Here is a 22,176-nt window from a genome sequence, read left to right on the forward strand (position 1 = left end):
AAGTAACCATTCAAACTCAAACATCATTTATGGTTCAAAATTACCATCTTTCAAGGTAAACACACACACATATATATATATATAAACAAACCTATATACATGTCATAATCATATAACTGAGCCTAGATTTCAAAGGTCAAAATTAAAAAAAATTACCAATTTCTAAAACTAATGTAGACAATTATTATAAACTGAAAAATTAACTACTAAAACATAAGTGTTGAAAAATAAGTACTAAAAATTAAGTATTTAATTTAATTTATAAAATTTATTTAATATATTACTTAATATAAAATATTATTATAATTAAATTGTTTGATAAAAGAAAATAGAATCTTAAATGAAATAGAATAAAATAAAAACAATTAGATTAATTCTCTATTTAAGTGATAGGTAGGTCCTTGTTTACTCATTATTTCCCACATTTTTTTACGAAAAATAATCTATCTAGTATATTTCATTTCGGGTTATTAAACATGTCTAAAAAAATTAAGTTGTGCTTTAAAAAAATTATTGAAAATATTAATTCTAGGTTAATCGAATTTTTTAACCATATATCAGACAAGGAATAAGTTCATAGATTAACTAGGGGTGTGCAAAATTCGGGTAAGATCGAAAAAATTCGGTTAACCGACCGAATTCGGTTAATCAGTCGGTTAACTGAATTTTTTCAATCGGGGGTCGGTTAATTATTTTTTGATTTTTCGGTTAACGGTTAATTCGGTTCGAAACCGGTCGGTTAACCGAATTTGTTCGGTTTAACCGAAAAAATTAATAAATAAAATTATAATATATAAATAGGCCCACTATTCACCTAAACTCAATCCAAATCCAAGTATTCAACCCAACCCAATTACCCAACTCAACCCAATCATAAAAATTACAAATAATTTAATAAATAAAAATAAAATTCTAAAACTAAAACTAAAATTAAAGTCAAAAAATAATTTAATTATGTAGTGATTCAATTCGGTTAATTCGGTTAATTCGGGTAATTCGGGTAATTTTTAACCAAAAATAATATATATAATTTTCGGTTAATTCTGTTAACCGACAGAATTAACCGAAAAAATTTCAGTTCGGTTAATTTTTTTTGAAAAAATTTCAGTTCAGTTAACGGTTAAAAATTTTGAAAGGTCGGTTAATTCGATTAATGTTATTTCGGGTCGTTAACTGGTCGGTTAAACGAATGAACACCCCTAAGATTAACTGTAACTTTATTCCTAAAATAATATGAATGTATACTACTACATATAAAAAGGAAGGCCGTAAGGCCTAACTTGAGACCTGCCCATTTTCAATTTTTTAATATAATAGTCCTTGAGCCCTTCCTTATTTTTCTTTTTTTTTAAATTTTTTTAATGTGTCATTTTATAGGCCCATTAATGGGTAGATATTAGCCACAAGTTTTAAAGTTGCTCTATACCCAAGACAATGGTCGAACCTTCAACCAGTAGTTAAAGTAATAGAGACCCTCAACCATGAGTTTTTCTTTTCTTTTTAGATAATAATATAATGGCTAAATTTCAATTATAAAATCTCTATATTTTAGAGATTATGTAAGAATAGTTAATTTTCAATCTTGATCCTTATATTTCACTCAATTTTAGGATTTAATCTCTATACTTAAATTCTGGAAAAAAAAATTGGTACCTCAATTCTTATAATGTCATTAGTTAGTCTAAATATTTTATTTCGATTAAAATGTTGATGTGAATTTTCAAGAATTGTTAACACTGTTAAAATTCTCTATTAAATTTAGGTCCATTATAACCTTATTTTTACATGAATACCAAATGAGTTTTTTTTAATTTCAAATTGTCAAACCAACAAATTTAACAAACGGATTTTAGCAGTGTTAACAAATAAGCCTACATTTTTAACTAAAAAATAGAAGGATTAAATTTCTAAAATTAAAAATAAGAAAATTAAATTTCAAATATATAACTAGTACAAAATTTAAAGCATATTACAAATTTTAAATTTTATTTATAATTAAAAATAAATAAATATTTAACCCAATGCCAAGCATGAAGCAATCATACATTCATACTAGTTACAATAAAAAAATTGAATAATTTATGAGGTTGAAAGATAACTATATTGGACTTGGAATTAGAACCTTAGTAAAATCGTGGAGACCTGCTGTTTACTTAAAAATTTTATTGGAAACTGGTGATGCCCAATTTTTTTTATCCAAGTGTGTGTGATGTTAAGTTATATTCTATTCGAGTTATATATGTCGATAATTAATTGAGTCTTAGTTCGATTGACATGAATATTGTTGTCAATACAGTAGACATAAGTTCGAGTACGCTGAAACACATTAGCTTCCTATTTATGGGTTGGAAATGGATTATAAATAATTATAGGCAACTTAAAAAGTTGCTAAAAGGAAAAAGAAAAAGTAAAGCTACCAAATTGCACTAAGACAAGTTCTGTTTTTTTCTTCTTTTTCATAAAATTGTTTTCACTACGTCATAAATTTAATTAATTTTGTGTTTATAAATTATAGGGTAAATCAATTATCTCTTTCATTTTATTTTGGCTATCCAATTATTAATTCTCTTGATTTAGTCATTAAATTTTTAAAATTAAATATTTTAGTCACTTTAAGCAAATACGAGTTCTTTTTATTGGTCTAGTAACAAAATTATCCTCTATGTTTACACATTCTATCAATTTGATCTTAAATATAAAAAATTAACAATTTAACCCTTAATATTTACAAACTTTTGTCATTTTAGTTCCAATTCCAAAAATTCAATAAATTAGGCACTCAATATTTACAAAACTCTGTCAAATTAGTCCTAACTCTAAAATTAAAAAAAATTAAAAAATCATTTTTAGCCCTCTATAACCTATCGGTTAACCAACGTGAGATGTTAAAATAAGAAAAAGAGTACCCTCTTTCAAGTCACTTGCAATATAAATATAAATGTTTTATATTGAAAATAAAAATTAATATTTAATGTCGAAAAGTTTACTATGTAACTGCCCGGTCTAGACCCTAGTCAGAACAGTGGTTTCAGGACCACAAATTCGAAGTCATAAAATTATTTTAATATTATTTTTGGTGTTTATAGCATGTTAATTGAGATGTGTGAAGATTTCGTGATTTAATTTTACCGATTGGATAGTTAATTCGATAAAAGGACTTAATTGTGTAAAATGCAACAGTGGCATACTAAATGTTTAAGCGTTTATTTGCTATGATTACTTAATTATGAAGTCCTTAAGTGGTTATTTGACCCTTGGTTATTTGAGTGGACGGTTTTGGGTTTATAATATATGGTTTTCATATTAAATTATAAAGGTTAGTTTTGTAAAATTAGTAAAATATGTTAATATAATAAAACATAAAAAAAAACATGCATTAGTTCATCTTTCTTTCACCGAAACAAGAAAAGAAAAAGGGGGTTTTAAAGCTTTTGAACATTAGGCCTTGGTTCAAGCTTGATTCAAGGTTTGTTTTTGCTCGGTTTTTGATAATTTTTACGTTTTTGAGATTGTTGCTTCAAATACTGGCTAGTCCATGTAGAAATTTTTGAATTTTTTGATGTATTTATGATTTGCCATTGATGATAGCTTGTGATTTTTGTTGTTTGATGATGAAAAATAAATATATGTTGTTAGATTGTCAAGTTTAATTAAGTGATTTTTAGTAAAAATGTCTATCTAGGATTAAATTGTAAATTTTGAAAATTTAAGGGTCAAAATGTGAAATAAATGAAAGAAATGGGCTGCTAGGGACCTTAGTGAAATTCGGCCAAGCTTGGGTGTGGTGAAATTTTGAATATTTTGTGTTTTGTGAAATAGGGACTAAATTGTAAAAAATGTGAAATGTTAGGGGCTAAAATATAATTTTCCTATTTATGTGTTTTTGGATGAATTTGAATAAATATATGATTAAACAAGTCAAATTTGTATTAATTTAGATCAAGAAAAGAGGAAATTGGATTTGGATCGGGGAGAAATCAAAAGTGGTCGAATAGTCGTCCTGGTCCGTTTGTCTTTGTCCGAGGTAAGTTCACAAGTAAATAAATGTTGTAAATTTTGAATGTATATGTTTTGAATATGTCGAATTGGAATGTATATATATATATATATATATATATATATTACATATTGTCGAATTGTTATAAGTATGGTGTGACTTGTATCGAGCTCGAATCGATCAAATTACGACGTCCGAAAGCCTCGTACGAACCATAGGAATAGTTAGGATACATATGTCATGACATAGGATTTCGATATGAGATTTCGTGTAAGACCACGTCTGGGACAGTGGCATCGATGTTTAACTACATGTAAGACCACGTTTGGGATGTTAGCATTGTACGAGTTTTATGAATTGTCCAAGTATCCTTATTGATTTCGAATGGTTCAACGGACAATGTCAAGATGAGACCGAATGTGAATTTGAGTTAAATGACTCAGGTACGTATATGGTTTAAATGTTCATGAAAGTAAAGGTAAGTAAAGTACTTACATGATTATATGAATTTGCAAGCATGATAAATGTATATGTCGTAAAGATTTGCTTGATTGGCCTTGTTAAATTGAATTATGTATGTTATTGAAATAATTTTATTTGCTTATAATACACTAAGCTATTTTGGAAGATAGTTACGAGCTCGGGGATCGTCAAGGAAATCCGTCACACTATCGAACGCTATTTCGGTATTTTAAAAGCTTGAAACTTTGAACATATGACATGTTAGGCTAGCATTTGTTTTGGTTGGTTTTCAAATTTGTGTATATTTAGCTATGCGAAAATGGCTCAATCTTAATGCTAATGTTCTAATGTTTAAGTAATTTTGGTTGTGATATATGTGTGTGGTAATATTGATATACGGATGTGTTTTGATTGTGGATTGTTAATGATGTTTAGGTTTATGCAGTTTCAGGTCATGGTATATGTTATGTAGTGTGTTTAGTATATGATTTCGGTATGAAGTAAAGATATATATATATATATATATATATATATATATGTGGCTTATGATTAGTTCACTTAGGTATTTGCTTATTACTTGAGTTTATTATGGAGAAAGGTTCCATTGTATATATGCTTGTAATGTTTTGAATTATAATTGGTAATGGATGATGAAAAGGTTGGTCTATAATCAGTTATGAAAATAGCTCACTTTAAAAGTGTGTTTTGGTATATGAAACATAGGTTAAATAATGTTATGTCATTATTTTGGATTGATTATTTAGGTGCGAATGGTGATGGTAAATTATGGATATATTTTATGGTAGCTTGGTTTGATCACATGAGTTTGAAATTGTGGACCGAATATATGAATGTTGAAATGGTTGAATATATGTTATTTGGTTAGTCATTGAACATGTGAATTTGGGATACTTATGATATGATCATTTGTGATTTGGCTATCTTGACTCGGTTTGCAATGACAAATATATATACATCTATATATGCGAATTAGGTGTGCAAGGGAATGTTAAATGTGTTCATTAGATTAATGTGTTAATTTTTTTAGGGTAAGATGCATTATACATATTTATATACATCAATAGTATTTTTGACCAGGTTGTAATGTTACTAAAGTCGCATATGTGATTGCATAATAATTATTGTAATATGGTTCGGATGGCTTTATTATGTGCTTGTGCAGAAATTATGAAATGTTATGTTTGATATTTAACTAATGAAATATACAAATGCCATTAATATTAAGGTTATGTGGTTCGAACATTAATCTGAATTAAGTACATGGAATTTGGCTTTGTTGCATATTAGTTAAATTGAATATGTGGTTATATAGATTATATTAATATGGTCTAAATTTGAAGCTAGTTTGTATATGTGTTATAAGTAATAAAGCATGACAAATTTTATCTGGTTACATGTTCTTTATGTGCAAAAAATTAATTAACATGATTTTGGTGGATGGTTGATATTGGATATAGAAGTTGGTATAGCCATGTGTATAAAAATGATAAATGACTATGCGAAACTGTGTTTTGTCCGGTAATGTCTCGTAACTCTAATTCGGCGATGGATATGTGTTAGGGGTGTTACATAGTAACTATATTGAAAAATTAATAGTTAGATGACCAAAATAGAATAAAAAAATAATTGGGTAATCATTTTTAAATTTATTTAATATATTACTTAAGATCAAATATGATTATAATTAGATTGTTTGATTGATTCTCTATTGAGTGAGAGGTGGGTTCTTGTTTACTCATTATCTTTCAAAATCTATCTAATATATTTCATTGCGGTTATTAAACATGTCTAAAAAATTAAGTTACTCTTTTCGGAAAAAATACTGAAAATATTAATTTTCAACCATATATCAAGTTTATAGAGTAACTGTAGCTTTATTCCTAAAATAATATGAATGTATCCTACTACATAGACCTGCCCATTTTCATTTTTTAAACAAAATAGTCCTTAAGGTCTTCCTTATTTCTCCATTTTCATTTCATTTCTTTTCTTTTTAGATAATAATATAATTGCTAAATTTCAATTATAAAATCTAGATTATGTAAGCATAGTTAATTTTCAATTTTGATCCTTATATTTCGCTCAATTTTAGGATTTAATCTCCATACTTAAATTCTGAAAAATTTTGGTATCTCAACTCTTATAATGTCATTAGTTAGTCTAAATATTTTATTTCGATTAAAATATTGATGTGAATTTTAAGAATTGCTAACATTGTTAAAATTCTCTATTAAATTCAGAGTTCATTATAACGTTATTTTGTTACATGAATACCAAATGAGTTTTTTTTAATTTCAAATTGTCAAACTAACAAATTTAACAAATGGATTTTAGCAATGTTAACAAATAAACTTACATTTTATAACTAAAAACATAGAGAAATTAAATTCCTAAAATTAAAAATAAAAAGATTAAATTTCAAATATATGACTAGTACAAAATTTAAAGCATATCGCAACTTTTAAATTTTTATTTATAATTAAAAGTAAACATTTAACCCAATGTGAAGCACATACTAATTGGAATTTTTTTTTTTTTGAATAATTTATGAGGTCGAAAGATAATTATATTGGACTTGAAATTAAAACCTTAGTAAAGTCGTGGATAGGTCAGCTGTTTACTTAAAAATTTGATTGGAAACTGGTGAGGCCCAATTTTTTTGTATTGAAGTGTGTGATATTAAATTACATCTATTCGAGTTATATTGTCGATAATTGATTGAGTTTTAGTTTGATTATTATGAAAATTGTTGTCAATGCATGAAAATAGGTTCGAGTACGCTGAAACGTATTATTCTCTTATTTATGGGTTGGGGAGGAACTATGAATAATTCTAGATAACTTAAAAAGTTGCCAAAAGGAAACAGAAAAGCAAAACTACCAAATTGCACTAACATATCTGCTGGGACAAGTTCTGTTTTTTTCTTCTTTTTCATAAAACTGTTTTCACTATATCATAAATTTAATTGATTTTCGTGTTTAATTATAAATTATAGGGTAAACCAATTATGCCTTTCGTTTTATTTTGGTCATTCAATTACTGATTCTTTTGATTTAGTCACTAAATTTTTGAAATTAAATATTTTAGTCACTTTGAGTAAATATGAGCTCTTTATATCGGTCTAGTAACAAAATTATCCCTCTAATGCTTACACATTCTATCAATTTGATCTTAAATATAAAAATTTAACAAATTTAACCCTTAATATTTACAAATTTTTGTCATTTTAGTTCTAATTCCAAAAATTTAATAAATTAGACCTCAATATTTACAAAATCTGTCAAATTAGTCCTAACTCTAAAATTAAAAAATTAAAAAATCATTTTAGCCCTCTATAACCTATCGGTTAACCAATGTGAGATATTAAAATAAGAAAAGAGTACCTATTTCAATTTTCAAGTCACTTGCAATATAAATTTAAATGTTTTATATTGAAAATAAAATTAATATTTAATATCGAAAAGTTTAATAACTATATCGAAAAATTAATAGTTGGATGACCAAAATAGAATAAAAAACATAATTGGTAACATTTTTAAATTTACCCTAAATTATAAATAAGGATGAAAAAATTAATAAACTATATTGAAAATAAAAGTTAAATATGAAAATATAGAAAAAAGAAGAAAACAATAATAAAAAATATTAATTTCCTCAATGAAAAATCATTTATAATAATTAATTAAAAATTAAAGAAATACAATAGACAAAAATGTAGTACAATAGAAAAATATTAAGTTTTCTCAACTAATAACAAACATGAAATAACTTATAAATTCTTGAATCCAAGTTCAAATATTAATTTAAATATAATTATATTGCATGCACTTAATTAAGGGATAAATTTTAAAAATAATTACATAGAGATAAATTTAAGGTCAATTTCTGTTATTAGATTTTATCTTGGTAATATTGTACTTTAATTTGATTAATTTTAAAATTCAAATAAGAATATTATTTTTAAATCTTACACTAACGTGAAAATATGAAATTTTTTGAATCAAATGTGAAGTTAAGAGTCGTCATTCAAACTGTGGTTCTTAAATTGTTGCGAACGAGATAAACATCAATTCATCATATTTCTCATAAAGCCGTCAACAATTTAAATGTGTTTCACCTGAATATTATTTTCTGTTCGAATAAAATTAAACTTATACCATAAAACGGATGAGAATCTATATAATTATAAAAAATTATTTAAACAAATCAAAAAAAATATGATGGTAAAAATATAACTTTTAACACAATCAATGTTAGTGGAATTACATCATATATCAGTAAAAAAAGAATGAAAATTGTAACATCTCATAACAATTGTCCAGTTCATTGTAAAGAAGAAAAACATGTAAGAAATACCTTAACTAATAAATGGGTGAGAAAGTAGCCCCCAAAACACAAAACTAGCTTTACAGCAAACAATGAGATGCAGAACTCGTTACTTTATAAGTGTGAGTTTGGATGTGTTTAGTTTAATTTTTGTCTCATGTTATAATATTTAATTTCATCTTTATCACTATTTTTACACTAACCGTAAATAAACACACCATCCATCTAAACTCACATTAAATGATTATCTTTCAGCTTGTCATTTGCTTCTCTTGTGGATGTGGCCAATATTGACGGCTAAATTTGTTTTGATAATTCCTTTTAATAATATTATAAATTAGTTAAACATTTTTTATGAGTTTTATAATTTTTTAGAATATCATAATTATTTATATTTTTTTCATTTTAAATATATTTTTTAAAAAATTATCATTGAATGTTTATGAATTTTGCAATTTTAGTTCAAATTCTAGTAACTTTAATAAATTTAGTCATTGCAAATGAAAATTTTTAATTTTTTAAATTTGAGCTGCTTAAATGGTTGAAGGGTCATTGATCTTGGGATGGCCTAGGTTGGGTGTCGGACGTTTTGGATGAAACTTGAACAGCTTGAGGAGGATCCACTGTCTAGTTTCATAGTGAAGGATCTGCCATTACCAAAGATCTTGAAAATCATGTAGTATATTGTAATTAATGTCTCACAGAATTACCTTTCGATTTCAATACAACAAAAGTGAGTTTTGAAGATATTAAGAATAGTATACGTGTAATACTCCCTGCGGGGATTGGGTTTTCGCGGGGCTTTAGGAATGGGAATGCCTTACTAGACCTGTCCATGGGCTGGGCCGGGTTCGGGGCTGGAAAAATTTTTGACCCGTCTCCTAGGCCCGTCCCGAAATATAGGCCTAAAATTTTGCCCAGGCTCGGCCCGAGAAAATATCATAAGCCCGAGCCCGGCCCGGGCTGGCCCATTTTAAAAATAAACATTAAAAAATTATTTTAAAAATAAAAAATAAAAAAAATATTTTAAAAAGTATTTTAAAATTAAAAAATAAAAATAAAAAATATATATTTATTATCTTAACGAGGGGACGATTTTCCATGAACATGTGCCATCTTGCACCGCACACTTCTCCTCAAACTTATCAGATTTTGATTTAACGACGTGGTAATTAACGCCGTTTTTGATGCTATGCTGTTTCAAAGCACCAATAAAACTATCCTTGTTGGTAAACTGATTACCAACTTCAAGTTCACTGAAATCTACCCCCGAACTTGTACGATCGCGCAACCAGTGTGGTAGATCTGGAAATTCTAACGCATCATCTGCTGACAAATCAACATTATGTAGTGGGCTGGAGGTGAGTATGCTCTGAATCGTAGATTTTCTTCATCATCTGAACTCCTTTCAGCATCTTCACATTCTGTTGGAATAGGCTCCGGTTCAGAAAATAATCCCACTTCTGCACCATCCGGCCCGGGCTCTCGAGGTGGATCCACATCGGAGTCATCTTCTAACCCACAATCATCTGCAGCGTACGACATCCCCTCACCGGTTGACGTCGTAGGTAGTACGTCATCCCTTCTTCTGGGCATTTGATAACGTCCCCAATTGGATGTAGATTGTCATCCACTAGAACTTGACGCAGTTCCCCAGTACGTATTTCCAGCATCAAACCTCGAGCCACCGACGTACATGTCCCATCCACCAACAGAGTGTCTTGCGGGGGATGTGCATTCGACACCTCTACCGAACATGGGTTGTTCCGTATTTTGTAACCCGCTAACCGAGTGTCAGCTAGGGGTCGTGTATACATCTCGAACACCGGAGGGAAGAACATCAGTTGGCGACGTAAATTGTACATATAACTCAATATAAGTTGCTCCACTAGCAAGATGAGTTTGCACCATTGCCTCCAAGCTACGAGCACCTTTTATGTCGAACGAGTCATATGTCACCGGATCAACACAAGAACAAAATCGATATGTGATTGACAGAACTTTCATTGGCGTCCTGAATATTTTACGCCTAATTCTTTTATGAAGTTCTGTCAAATCTATGTTCTGGTTAAATGACAGTCGCACCGTATTCTCCGACAAAAAAACAACACCATTCTCGGTGTGGCAAACCTCACCATCGTAGTAAATAACAGCACTAATACGTTCACAACATTTTCTGCCTAATTTATAGCCTCAGCCCAAACTTGCTACTTAGCAAAATCGCGTCCACGAGGGCGCGATTTCACAATTTCTTCTCAAATTGCATCCTGGTAGAAGCGATTTTATACTATTTGCTCGAACGTCAACAAAAAATTATTTCTTACATGACTCATCAGAGCAAAATCGCGCCCACGTAGGCGCGATTTCACAATTTCTTCCCAAATAGCATCCTGGTAGAAGCGATTTTATACTATTTGACCAGAAACGTCAACTCGAAATAATTTATTCCAGAACATTTTCGGCCTAAAAAGCCTGACCCTAAACCCTAAAAGCCAAAAAAAACCAAACATGAAAAACACGTCAAAATCGTTTCCCAGAGGCGTAGCTACGTGGCAAGACACCGCGCCCACGCTACCGACTGTTGACGTGACGCGATGTCCGCCATGTACCACGACATCGCTACCGACGTATGTGATTTCCGGAAAATGGATCATTCTGGTAAATAATCAAAAAATCAGCCCATTTCGGTAAATTTTGAAAAAAAATGGGTTTTTTCTGGTAAATTGCCCTTAATATGGCATGCAACGTGTTAACTTTTTATTGCTCAGTCAACATTTGCTAACAAATAAAATCGGTAAATGACATTTCCGTTAATGGAAGGATCTGTTTAACTTTTTCCATAAATGGTTAATTGATTTTTCTATTGATCCATCAGCCTAAAAAATAAATGTCAAATACATCCTTTGGTATTCAAGTTTTAACATTTTTTTCTAACGCAGTACTTACTATAATTTTTGTCTAATAGAGTACCTTAATTTGACAAAAGTTATATATTTTGATACTGAAAAGTAATAGTGTTGACTTTTTAGTATTTAATTTAGGTTTTAAGGTTGATTTGTTGAAAGTTAATTGCTAATATTATTAAGTTTGACTTCTTCACAATCTTGGTAATAGAATAAATTTTGTGTTAATTGTGAATTTGTTAAATTTTATGTTTAATTTAGCAAATACATATCGATAGATGTGATTTAATTGAGATTTAATGTTGATTTGATGAAAATAAATCGCTAACATTATTATCTAATTATGGATTTTCATCAAATCAACACTAAAACTCGAATTTAATATTAAAGGGTAAGGTATTGTTTGTGTCCTATTTTGGTCACTAAACTACATGAAATCTAATATGTTAGTCACCAAACATTAATAGCTATTTGAAATTTCATGGGAGTTGTTTTTTTAATAGTCTACTAATAAATTTAGTCTTCTAATATTTACACATTCTATTAATTTGATTTTAAATATTAAAAAAAATTATCATTGGATGTTTATGAATTTTGCAATTTTAGTTCAAATTCTAGTAACTTTAATAAATTTAGTCATTGCAAATGAAAATTTTTAATTTTTTTAAATTTGAGCTGCTGAAATGGTTGAAGGGTCATTGATCTTGGGATGGCCTAGGTTGGGTGTTGGACGTTTTGGATGAAACTTGAGCTGCTTGAGGAGGATCCACTATCTAGTTTCATAGCTGAAGGACTGCCAGTGCCAGCCAAAGATCTTGAAAATCATGTAGTATACTGTAATTAATGTCTCACAGGAATTACCTTTCAGATTTCAATACAACAAAAAGTGAGTTTTGAAGATATTAAGAATAGTATACGTGTAATACTCCCTGCGGGGATTGGGTTTTCGCGGGGCTTTAGGAATGGGAATGCCTTACCCATTGGGTGTTGGGTTTTTTTTTTTTTACAAAATTTTTAAAAATTAAAAATGGTCATTTTTGTAAATATTGAGAGTTAAATTTATTATTATTTTTTAAAATTTAAATGAAAATGACAAATTTTATAAATATTGAAGACTAAATTTGTTGATTTTTTATATTTAGGATTAAATTGATAGGATGTGTAAATATTAAAGAGCTAAATTTATTATTAGATCAATAAAAATACCCATGTCAACATTTTCGTCAAATTTCAAGTAGTTATTAATATTTTATAACTAAAATACTTGATTTCAGTATAGTTTAATGACCAAAATAGAAATAAGCTAAAAGTTCAAGAACCAAAATAGAACGCATAAATAATATTTCAGTGACAATTTTGCACTTTACCCAATATTAATAAATTAAGATAGTTAATTCCTGGTACTAAATTGTATAATTTTTGTCCAACACAAGAATCACATTGAATTGAAAAAGACACAAAACACCAAATTAAAAAAAAAAATATTAACTGTAGATTTTTTGCTACAATCACTACTTGGGGGAGTGCTTAGTGTTTGATGTTGAACAATAGAGGATTTTAGATAATTTGATTCTTTCTCACAGGCGAAAACATGATAAAGTGTTGATATCGACCAATAGCCTAGAGGTAGTTAAAATTATTCAAAATGGGCAACTGATAATTTCAAATTCCACCTTAATAAGGAAGATTTTTCAAGTTTTAGAGCGTATTGGACAATTAAGGTTAAGGCATGTTTGTAGAGAAGAAAACAAATATACAAATTTCCTAACTAAAATGGTTTCAGATAGGAAGGAAGGTGTTTAGGTTTTCGACGAAGCTGGAGCTCATAGCTAATATTAAAAGTTTAATTTAGTAAGCAATGATTCCGTTTTCATAGTATTTTGATGTAATTGCTGGGTTTTTTTAATATTAAAAAAAAATACAAATAACTGTGAGTGGATGAAAATGGAAGTGGTTTATGTTTGATATTTATCAATTTATTCTCTTTGCTGATTTGGTAAATTATCTTTTATCAATATAGTCATCAACCTCATAATAATGTCGAGCCAGCTCAGCAATTTATTTTTCCACTGAACTTCCGTATGTTTAGCCAACTCTTCTATCGTCTTATCCGCATTTACAACATCAACAAATTTTTTAGGCTTGACCTGACCAGTAGTTGAGATTTTTATTTTTGGAATTAATTTATTTAGTTTTTATATTTTCAAATTTTGGTTTTGATTTTGATATAAACAGTTCTATTAGTATCACATAAATTTAGTCAATATTTTTGGACGGGTTTATTTTTGTGCCTATAATTTTTCAAAATTTCAAATTTGAATCTTTGATAATAAATAAATTGATTATTGTATTATATATTGAAAATAACAAAAAATATGAATTTAACTATTACAATTTTACCAAAATATAAAGAAGTAGTAAGACTAAAAATATAAGATTTATAATTTATAAAATTTAATAACATAATTAAACCTTATTTAAAATGCAAAAATAATAGTAATTATAAATTTTTTATAACCTATGTTAAGTGGATAAAGTAGATGAAGAGGTTTATCCATATCCAATTATCCACATCCAGTCAGTGCTGGGTCTCACTGTCGGTGTAGCTTAGCTGCCTCTCCCCATTTCATCACTTTGGATAATATTCTTTGCCTTTTCTTTTATTCCTATGCAACTTCCGTATTATTAGCATGATTATGTGTGATTTTCATTTCTAGGTTTTTAGTTAGTTTTTTTTTTTATTGTTAGTCATCGCTGTATGTTTTGTATTTATTTAGATATATATTTATAATCGTATAATATTTTAGAAAATTATTTTAGGGGTGGAGATGAATTATAAAGTATTAAAATTAAGATAGTATAATTTTATCATTATACTAACATGTAATTTCATAAAAATTAAGAAATTATAAAATAAATCTACTATTTTTGAGGACCAAAGCCATGTATATTTTACAACTCAAATTATTGATATAAAATGAAACGAAAGTGTGGAAGAGTCTTTGATTTCACTAGTGAAATTAACTTTTATTGTTAATGCATAAGGAGAGAAATCTTTAAAAATTAGACCGATTTGAGTTCTCCGATATATAGGTCACTTTTTACTTGGTGGTATTATTTTAAAATTATTACCGACCAAAATTTTTAAATATACAATATCAAAAATTCAATTAATGGATTCCCTTGATTAATTTTAATGTTTATCTCCAAATAAAAAGATGATAAATTGACATTTAATCCCCCAATGACAAGCATGAGATAATGGATCCCTTGGCTCATACCCTTTTACAAGAGCAAACGATGTTGTCAGACTACCGTTAATCAAAGCTTGGTAAGAGATAATGCTAATGCATTAATATTCACAATGAATTCCCAGATAAATTTCTCTTTTTAATCTTTGAATATTTTATGAGATGTTTGTAGTCATAAGGAGAAAGAATAGTGACATTTCAATATATTCGAAATCCAATTCAGAAAAAGGAATAATTACAATAATTCTAAATAAAAAAAAGTGTAATTAAAAGATTAAGAATATTGCAAATTGCTCCTAAATAATTGAAGAGGGTACCCAGGGATCTAAGACGCAAGCATTTGTCTCCATTTGTTAAATAAGTTAAATTGGTGTGGCCCAAAAGAAAAAGTTAAATTGGAAGTTAAACTAATGAGATTTTCTATTTAACAAAATAATATTATAATATACATATTTTATTGAAAAACCCTTCAAAGAGAAGAATTGCAAAAAAAAAAATCAAATCCGAATCTTACCTCTCTACTTTACAAAACATCCAGTATAATTTATCAAAATCGATCATCGTATTTTAAAAATTATTCACTTATTGATAAACACTGTATAATTAATTTTTGCTAATTTTTTATATATAAATTATTGAATTATTATGTTTTAGGAAAAAGAATTTAAGGTCAAAATTTAATAGTATTATCCAATTGAGTTAATTTATTAACTTTTATAAAATGTAAAAATCAAATTCTAACAAACATGTTTTTCATACCAGTAATTACGGTTAAGGGTTTAAGGAATTTACAAATTATACATGTTAAAATATTAAATAAATGAAAATAAAAGATTCAAATTTATTAGATAAAATAAATATATATTCATTCTCTTCATTTTTTATTAGGATAAACTATAAAAATAGTTACTTTTATTTGTTTCACATTTAGTTATTTACGTTATCGTATTACAATATTTTAGTCATGGAGCGTTAATTGCCGTTAACGGTGTAACTGTACGCTGACATGACACGTTAAATCATTATTTAAAAAATTTTAGGTTAAATTATACATTTGATCCCTATATTTTGTCATTTTGAGCTATTTATTTATTTTTATGTTGTTTGAATTTTCATTTCTTTTTCTTTATTTTCCATTTTCCCTCTGTTTTCCTCCCTTCATTTCTTTTAACATAGTTTTTCTATGTTTTCTATTTGTTAAAACTAGTCCCTTTAGTTTTTTATTTTATTTTTTGAACAATTTAAATTGACAAGATTAATCAAAGAGAGGAGAAGCAAAAGAAAGTTAAAATAACATAAAAGAAAAAAATTGCTCAAAACGAAAAAACATGAGGTCCAATTGTATAATTTAACCTAAAATTTTGTTAGAAATGATGATTTAACATGCCATATCACCTATCATTACATTGTTAATGACAATTAACGGCTCGATGATTAAAATGTTACAAGTAAGTGATTAAAACATATCATTTTAAACATAAATGACTAAAATGTAACATGAGGTAAACAAAATAACTATTTTAATAGTTTACCCTTTTATTAAATTAAAATGTTTTCTAAAAGCCAAATATTTAATTAAAAATAAAAACTACACATCGAAGTCTCAATAAACAAATTTCAACCATTAACACAATCCGAACAAATAGGCCTAATTTTTGCTTCTTATGTTGGTGCAAAATTTATACACTTGTTTCATAGAAGGAAGATATTAGGTTAAAAATTATAAAGAAAATGAAATGAGATGAAAGTTAAAAAAGAAAAGAAAAGGGAAATGTTAAAGAAAGAAAATGATGTATATTTATTTTATTTGGGTAAATAAAATTAGTAAATGAATATTACGCAAATGAATGTTTACAACGTTTGTTTGATTAATATGTGAAAAATAAAAAAATGATTATAATAGTTTTTTAAACATATGGTTTTATCTTTTTTGAGTTCAATAATATATCATTTTATAAAATAAATTGGGTAAAAATTAATAGAATAAAATGTAAGTTCTTATCTTAAGAAAATATTATTTTCCTTTCCTTAATTTTACCTCAAAATTGAAATAAATAAAACTAGATAATTCAAGAGAATTCTTTTACTTTGCTAACAAAAACCAAAGAAGGAAATTGCTAAAATTATTTTATTAAATTCACACTCTTTATACCCATTAAAATAAAGACATACAACTTCTTTTTTAAATTTGTATTTTTAAAATTAAATTTCAAACGTAAAAAATACATATTATATAAAAATAGTAAGAATTGTAGCAGTGGTCATATTGCTATCGTCTGCATATTGATACCTTGGGCGTCTATGCCAAGTTTATGGACCTTTATATGTATTTTATAAAACATTTGGTCATAAATTATATGTAACACCCAACATTTGATGGCAGGATAAGCCCCCCCCCCCTCCTCCCCAAAGTTTTCAATTATTAAATAAATAAAATAAATGTTAAAAATTTAGATTTTGCTCCACATCATAGGTAATAGAAGATTTTTTTTTTTTGTTTCTACTTATATATAGCCGTCCTATCACATGCTAACAGCAAATAAAAAGAAAAAGAAAAAGAAGAAGAAGAAGAGAGAGAAAATGGTTTCTATTGAGTTATCACCGGAGTTGATTCCCGGTTTACCTGAGGAAATTGGACTCGATTGTTTGATTCGGTTTCATTATTCTACTTACCGAGTCGCAGCTCGAGTCTGCCGACGATGGCAACAGCTTCTCCAAAGCAGGGAGTTGCACTATCTCAGAAAGCAAGCCGGATATACCCGTAAAGCGGCTTGCTTAGTTCAATTACTCAATAACACCTCCGATTCTGCTGGGTCAAAGCCGGTTGGTCCACCCACATACGGCCTCACAGTTTTTGATCCTGTGAGTGGAATCTGGGATAGAATTGACCCGGTTCCCAAGTACCCTTACGGTCTTCCTTTGTTTTGCCAGATAGCAAGCTCTGAAGGAAAGCTAGTGGTGATGGGTGGATGGGACCCGTCAAGTTATGACCCAGTGCGGGATGTCTTCATATACGACTTCACAACTCAGCGGTGGGGACAAGGGAAGCAGATGCCGGAAACTCGATCGTTCTTTGCGCCTGGGGGGTTTGAAGGGCGCATTATTGTGGCGGGTGGTCATGACGAGAACAAGAACGCTTTAAGTACAGCGTGGGAATACGACGTGAACAGGGATGAATGGACCGAGTTGGCTCGGATGAGTCAGGAGCGAGATGAGTGTCAAGGGATGGTGATTGGGTCGGAATTCTGGGTGGTGAGCGGATATAGAACGGATAATCAAGGAGGATTCGAGGGGAGCGCGGAGTTGATGGATTTGAGGACGGGTGAATGGAGACGAATTGAGGAAGCTTGGAAGGCGAGCCAGTGTCCTAGATCTTGCGTGGGTGTTGTGAAAGAGAAGAAACTCTTCTACTGGGGCGACTGTGACTCGGCGATACGAGTGGGAGCATGTGCTGTACCTTTGGGAGAATGGACACTTGTGTCTGGATCAGCTTACCAAGGTGGTCCACAGGGGTTCTTTTTGGTGGAAGGACACGGTGAAAGATTTAAGAGAATCGATGTTCCACCCCAGTTTTCTGGGTTTGTACAATCTGGTTGTTCCCTGGATATCTAATTCCTTTTGTAATGAAGTTGGTCGGCTGAGCTGATGGCCGCTTTATGATGAAGTAAATCTAAGATCAGGAAGGATAATATTTGTTTCTTACCTTCAATGCAGCTACGGATGTTGTGTATCATTATTAAAATCTAGCAGCAACAAGATATTTGCATATGCATAAGTTTATGGGTGTGTACAAGATTTTGTAATATAACGTGGACATTAGCAATACCGGGTATGTTTTCTCCTTTCAGTCTTTGCTTCTGTAAACCAGAAGATCAATGGATCTCAACAAATAACGAAATCCCACTTCATATACGCTATGAAAAGTAACTGTAAGTATATTTATTGATAACATATTAAACACGAAAATACATGGCACCAACACATGACACCAACACAACTCAGATTTGCTAGTTCTACCTAATATCCAGTCTCTTTAGCCTTTACGCAACAATATTCACGAGAGCTTGAATGTGGCAACCAAATCTATGACAGAGAACAATAAGAAAATCAACTGTGATACTGTGCAACATATTCATCAAATCCAGGGAGGAATTCTGCCACAAAATAAGCATCTACTTACCCATGCATGAAATAAGGATGAATGAAACATGTTCAAAATATTTAAGGATATAAAATCATTTTTGACATAGAATATTAAGACCGGTATGTATGTTTAAAATTATTATTACCCACAACCAGCACTAGGAACTAAACAACCAACTTTGTTCCGAGTTATATAAGAAGCAAGGCTAAACTAATCATCCAGGCACCTACGTAGAAACATATCTCCTGAGAAATACACATATTAATCCATCCACCACCAAATTTGTCACCTAGAATAGTCCAGACTTTGACACCTGCTCCTACTATAAGGCGACCTTGAGTAGGATCACCCTCTATATCTCCCATCTCTGGGTGAAATTAACCTAAAAATATCAGAAGGCAGCATTAATATAACCATTCACAATCCATAAATGATTAAAACAACAACAGTGAACAGCTTACCTTGAGTAATGCCTTTTCCTAGAAGGACAATAATAATCTGGACTGCAGGAGAAACTTCAGTCCTATCACGGTGATTGAGAATAATGAAGCAGGGAGTGCCTATCTGTCCGACTCCTGTCGTTAATATCATGCAGATATACATTTATAATCAGAATTAACATTTTCCAATTAACAACTTTATAATCAGAAAACCTTGACAAATAGAAATCTCGTCTTCCTAAATCCTTCTATGCTTTACAACACAGGAATATCAACTGAACAGGAGCTAATTTGGGAAAAGAAATAGTGGGCAAAATATGGGCATGCATCACAAAAGAACCCATGCTTACCTTCTGCGTTCTCTTTCCCTCATTTTTGAAGGCTTCTTCCTGTTTTCCTCAGCAAATACAACAGTAAGTTCTGGGCCAAGAACATAACCATCCGTATGATATTTTGCATCAGCAGCATCAGCGGGATCTAGATACTGGACAATCCAAAACCACGTGGTTCCCTGCATCACAAATAAGGTAGCCCTCATAAACATAGCATGAATATACAAAGGAACACATTATATTTCATAAGCCACACATGCTCATTGATTTTCAAAATCACAAACATGATCTTGACTCCAGAGTTATATGAAAGATCATGATGGCAAAGCCAATGCTTCACACAGTTCAAGTAAGTGACTGCTAACTTTGAGGAGCCAAATTTTAATTGAATTGATATTCTTCAGGACTTGCAATTCTTCACAATGAATTCAAAACCAACTCCGTTCCAACCTTGATGTAAATTAAGGTCATCTTGAACAGTACTCATAACTTGAAAGTGTCTTCAACAGAGTACTCTAATACTTCATTGGTGTCTTCAACATATAAGTCTTATTACTTCATTGGTGTCTTCAAAACTTTCAATAAAAACAACCAAATTTCCATAAACCAATTTACATGACAAAAGAAAAAAACAATTCCATGACCCAAACCCTTTGCGGGACTGGATGAAGACAGGCAAGTTGATATTACCAGACAGACAAATATATACACTGAGTTATCATTCTTCAGGAATCAACAAGTATTATGCTTACCCAGTATACTTATCTCAAGGCAGGTAGATGTGCTTGAGGCGACCAAATTGCCCTAAAGGTCCACGGAGATCTTCCACCCAGCACATGAAGCCCAATTAGAAATTTATCAGCTCCAAGGAAAACACTTTGACGGGACTAAATTTTTAACTTGTATTCGGGCAATCATTTTTTGTTCTTACAATAGATAGATAAAAACAAATGATAACAAAGATGCAAAATGTTTAGGGTGTCTTCCAAAAAGCTTTGCATATAATCACTAACATGAAAACTAAAAACAAATAAAGGTATCAAAACAACCGATTTCAATGAAGAGAGACAAAATTCAAACCTGCAGTCATGGCGAAGGTTGCGAACAAGAAGACTGGTGGGAAGATCTCTACTACGATCTCCATAGCAACCCCTGGGGCTAGGGCTGCGATACATTCTACCATAATCCCTTGGCAGTGAGGGACTGTAACTTCTACCCCTCATTGGAAACAAACCTAAGACATTCAATAATTATAAAATTGCCTTTAACATCGATCAAACTTGAAAAAGTGTGTCTATTTATTGCAAATAAAAAAAAAAGGAGAGAAGAAAACAGAGAAAAAACCTGACAATCCAACAGATCCAATGCAATGAAGAAATATGATATTTATAACTTTCAGCAAAATGCATGAATTAAAAATGCATTTAAAACATTTTATCATGTTTAATAGAATAAAAGCTCGATTTTTATCATTAGCTTTTTCTATATAGACAATTTAAAAAAAGTAACAATTAAAGGGAGCCAAAATTTACGAAATATATCAACAATCATATCAATCTTCCCCATATATTTTCAAATTCTGTTATTTAATCCCTAGTTCACTTTTCCGCCATGAAAATATATTCTCTAAAATAAAACTCACAACAGTCATTCCATGATCAACAGAAAATACGCAACATAAATCAGAGTACATGCACAAAAAGAAAAAAAAGTGAACGCATAAAACATAATTACAGAATTTCGAAGGAAATAAAATCTAATTACGGAACTATAAAACTAAAATTATAAAATCTTTATGAAACAAACAAAAAAAAGATTTACCAATCAGAAAATTAAAGAAAAAATAACAAGGAGGAAGAGAGAAGAAACTGTGAGAAACTTAACTGTTTAGCGAGAAAAGCAAAGAAAATCACAAGCTTTCAGTGGTTGAGTGCTCAAATAATTTTTGGCGTTCGGAATTAGATGGGTTTGTTAATCGCTCGTGTCCTTTAGAGTTTCACCTACCCTCCAAATTTAAAATCCAGCAACTTCCTGCTACTGAACACTCAAAGGAATCCTAACCGTCCACGTGTTTTCCAACAAAATAATCAACGGTGGAACGTCATTTAAGTTGGCTTAGCTAGATCCATAACGGGCCTTGATCCAACTAGAATAGAGCAGGAAGGTACGCAAAATTAAAAGCTCTTTTTAAATAAAGTGGACCAATCATAGCGTTGATCCAAATAGGCCCTTATTTAAAACCCGACCCGACATTGCGAGCCCTAGCGGCTTCCGTTGTAATAAAATGTTTGCGCTCATGT

General features: G+C 29.9%; 1 protein-coding gene and 1 pseudogene across 1 annotated transcript; one reads left to right on the forward strand and one right to left on the reverse strand.

Moving 5' to 3' along the window:
* Positions 1 to 17,471: 17,471 nt before the first annotated feature.
* On the forward strand, positions 17,472 to 18,783 carry LOC105799573 (F-box/kelch-repeat protein At1g15670). Its single transcript, XM_012630208.2, has one exon. The coding sequence runs from the start codon at positions 17,487 to 17,489 to the stop codon at positions 18,570 to 18,572; it is 1,086 nt and encodes a 361-aa protein (XP_012485662.1). The 5' UTR covers positions 17,472 to 17,486; the 3' UTR covers positions 18,573 to 18,783.
* A 606-nt stretch (positions 18,784 to 19,389) lies between these two features.
* On the reverse strand, positions 19,390 to 21,864 carry LOC105799577 (serine/arginine-rich SC35-like splicing factor SCL33; annotated as a pseudogene).
* Positions 21,865 to 22,176: the final 312 nt, after the last annotated feature.

The sequence above is a fragment of the Gossypium raimondii genome, chromosome 9, assembly GCF_025698545.1.
Source record: "Gossypium raimondii isolate GPD5lz chromosome 9, ASM2569854v1, whole genome shotgun sequence".
NCBI lineage: Eukaryota > Viridiplantae > Streptophyta > Magnoliopsida > Malvales > Malvaceae > Gossypium > Gossypium raimondii.

Bases quoted from the DNA above. Each gene is read 5' to 3' on its own strand.
- LOC105799573 (XM_012630208.2), top strand. From the start codon at position 17,487: ATGCTAACAGCAAATAAAAAGAAAAAGAAAAAGAAGAAGAAGAAGAGA.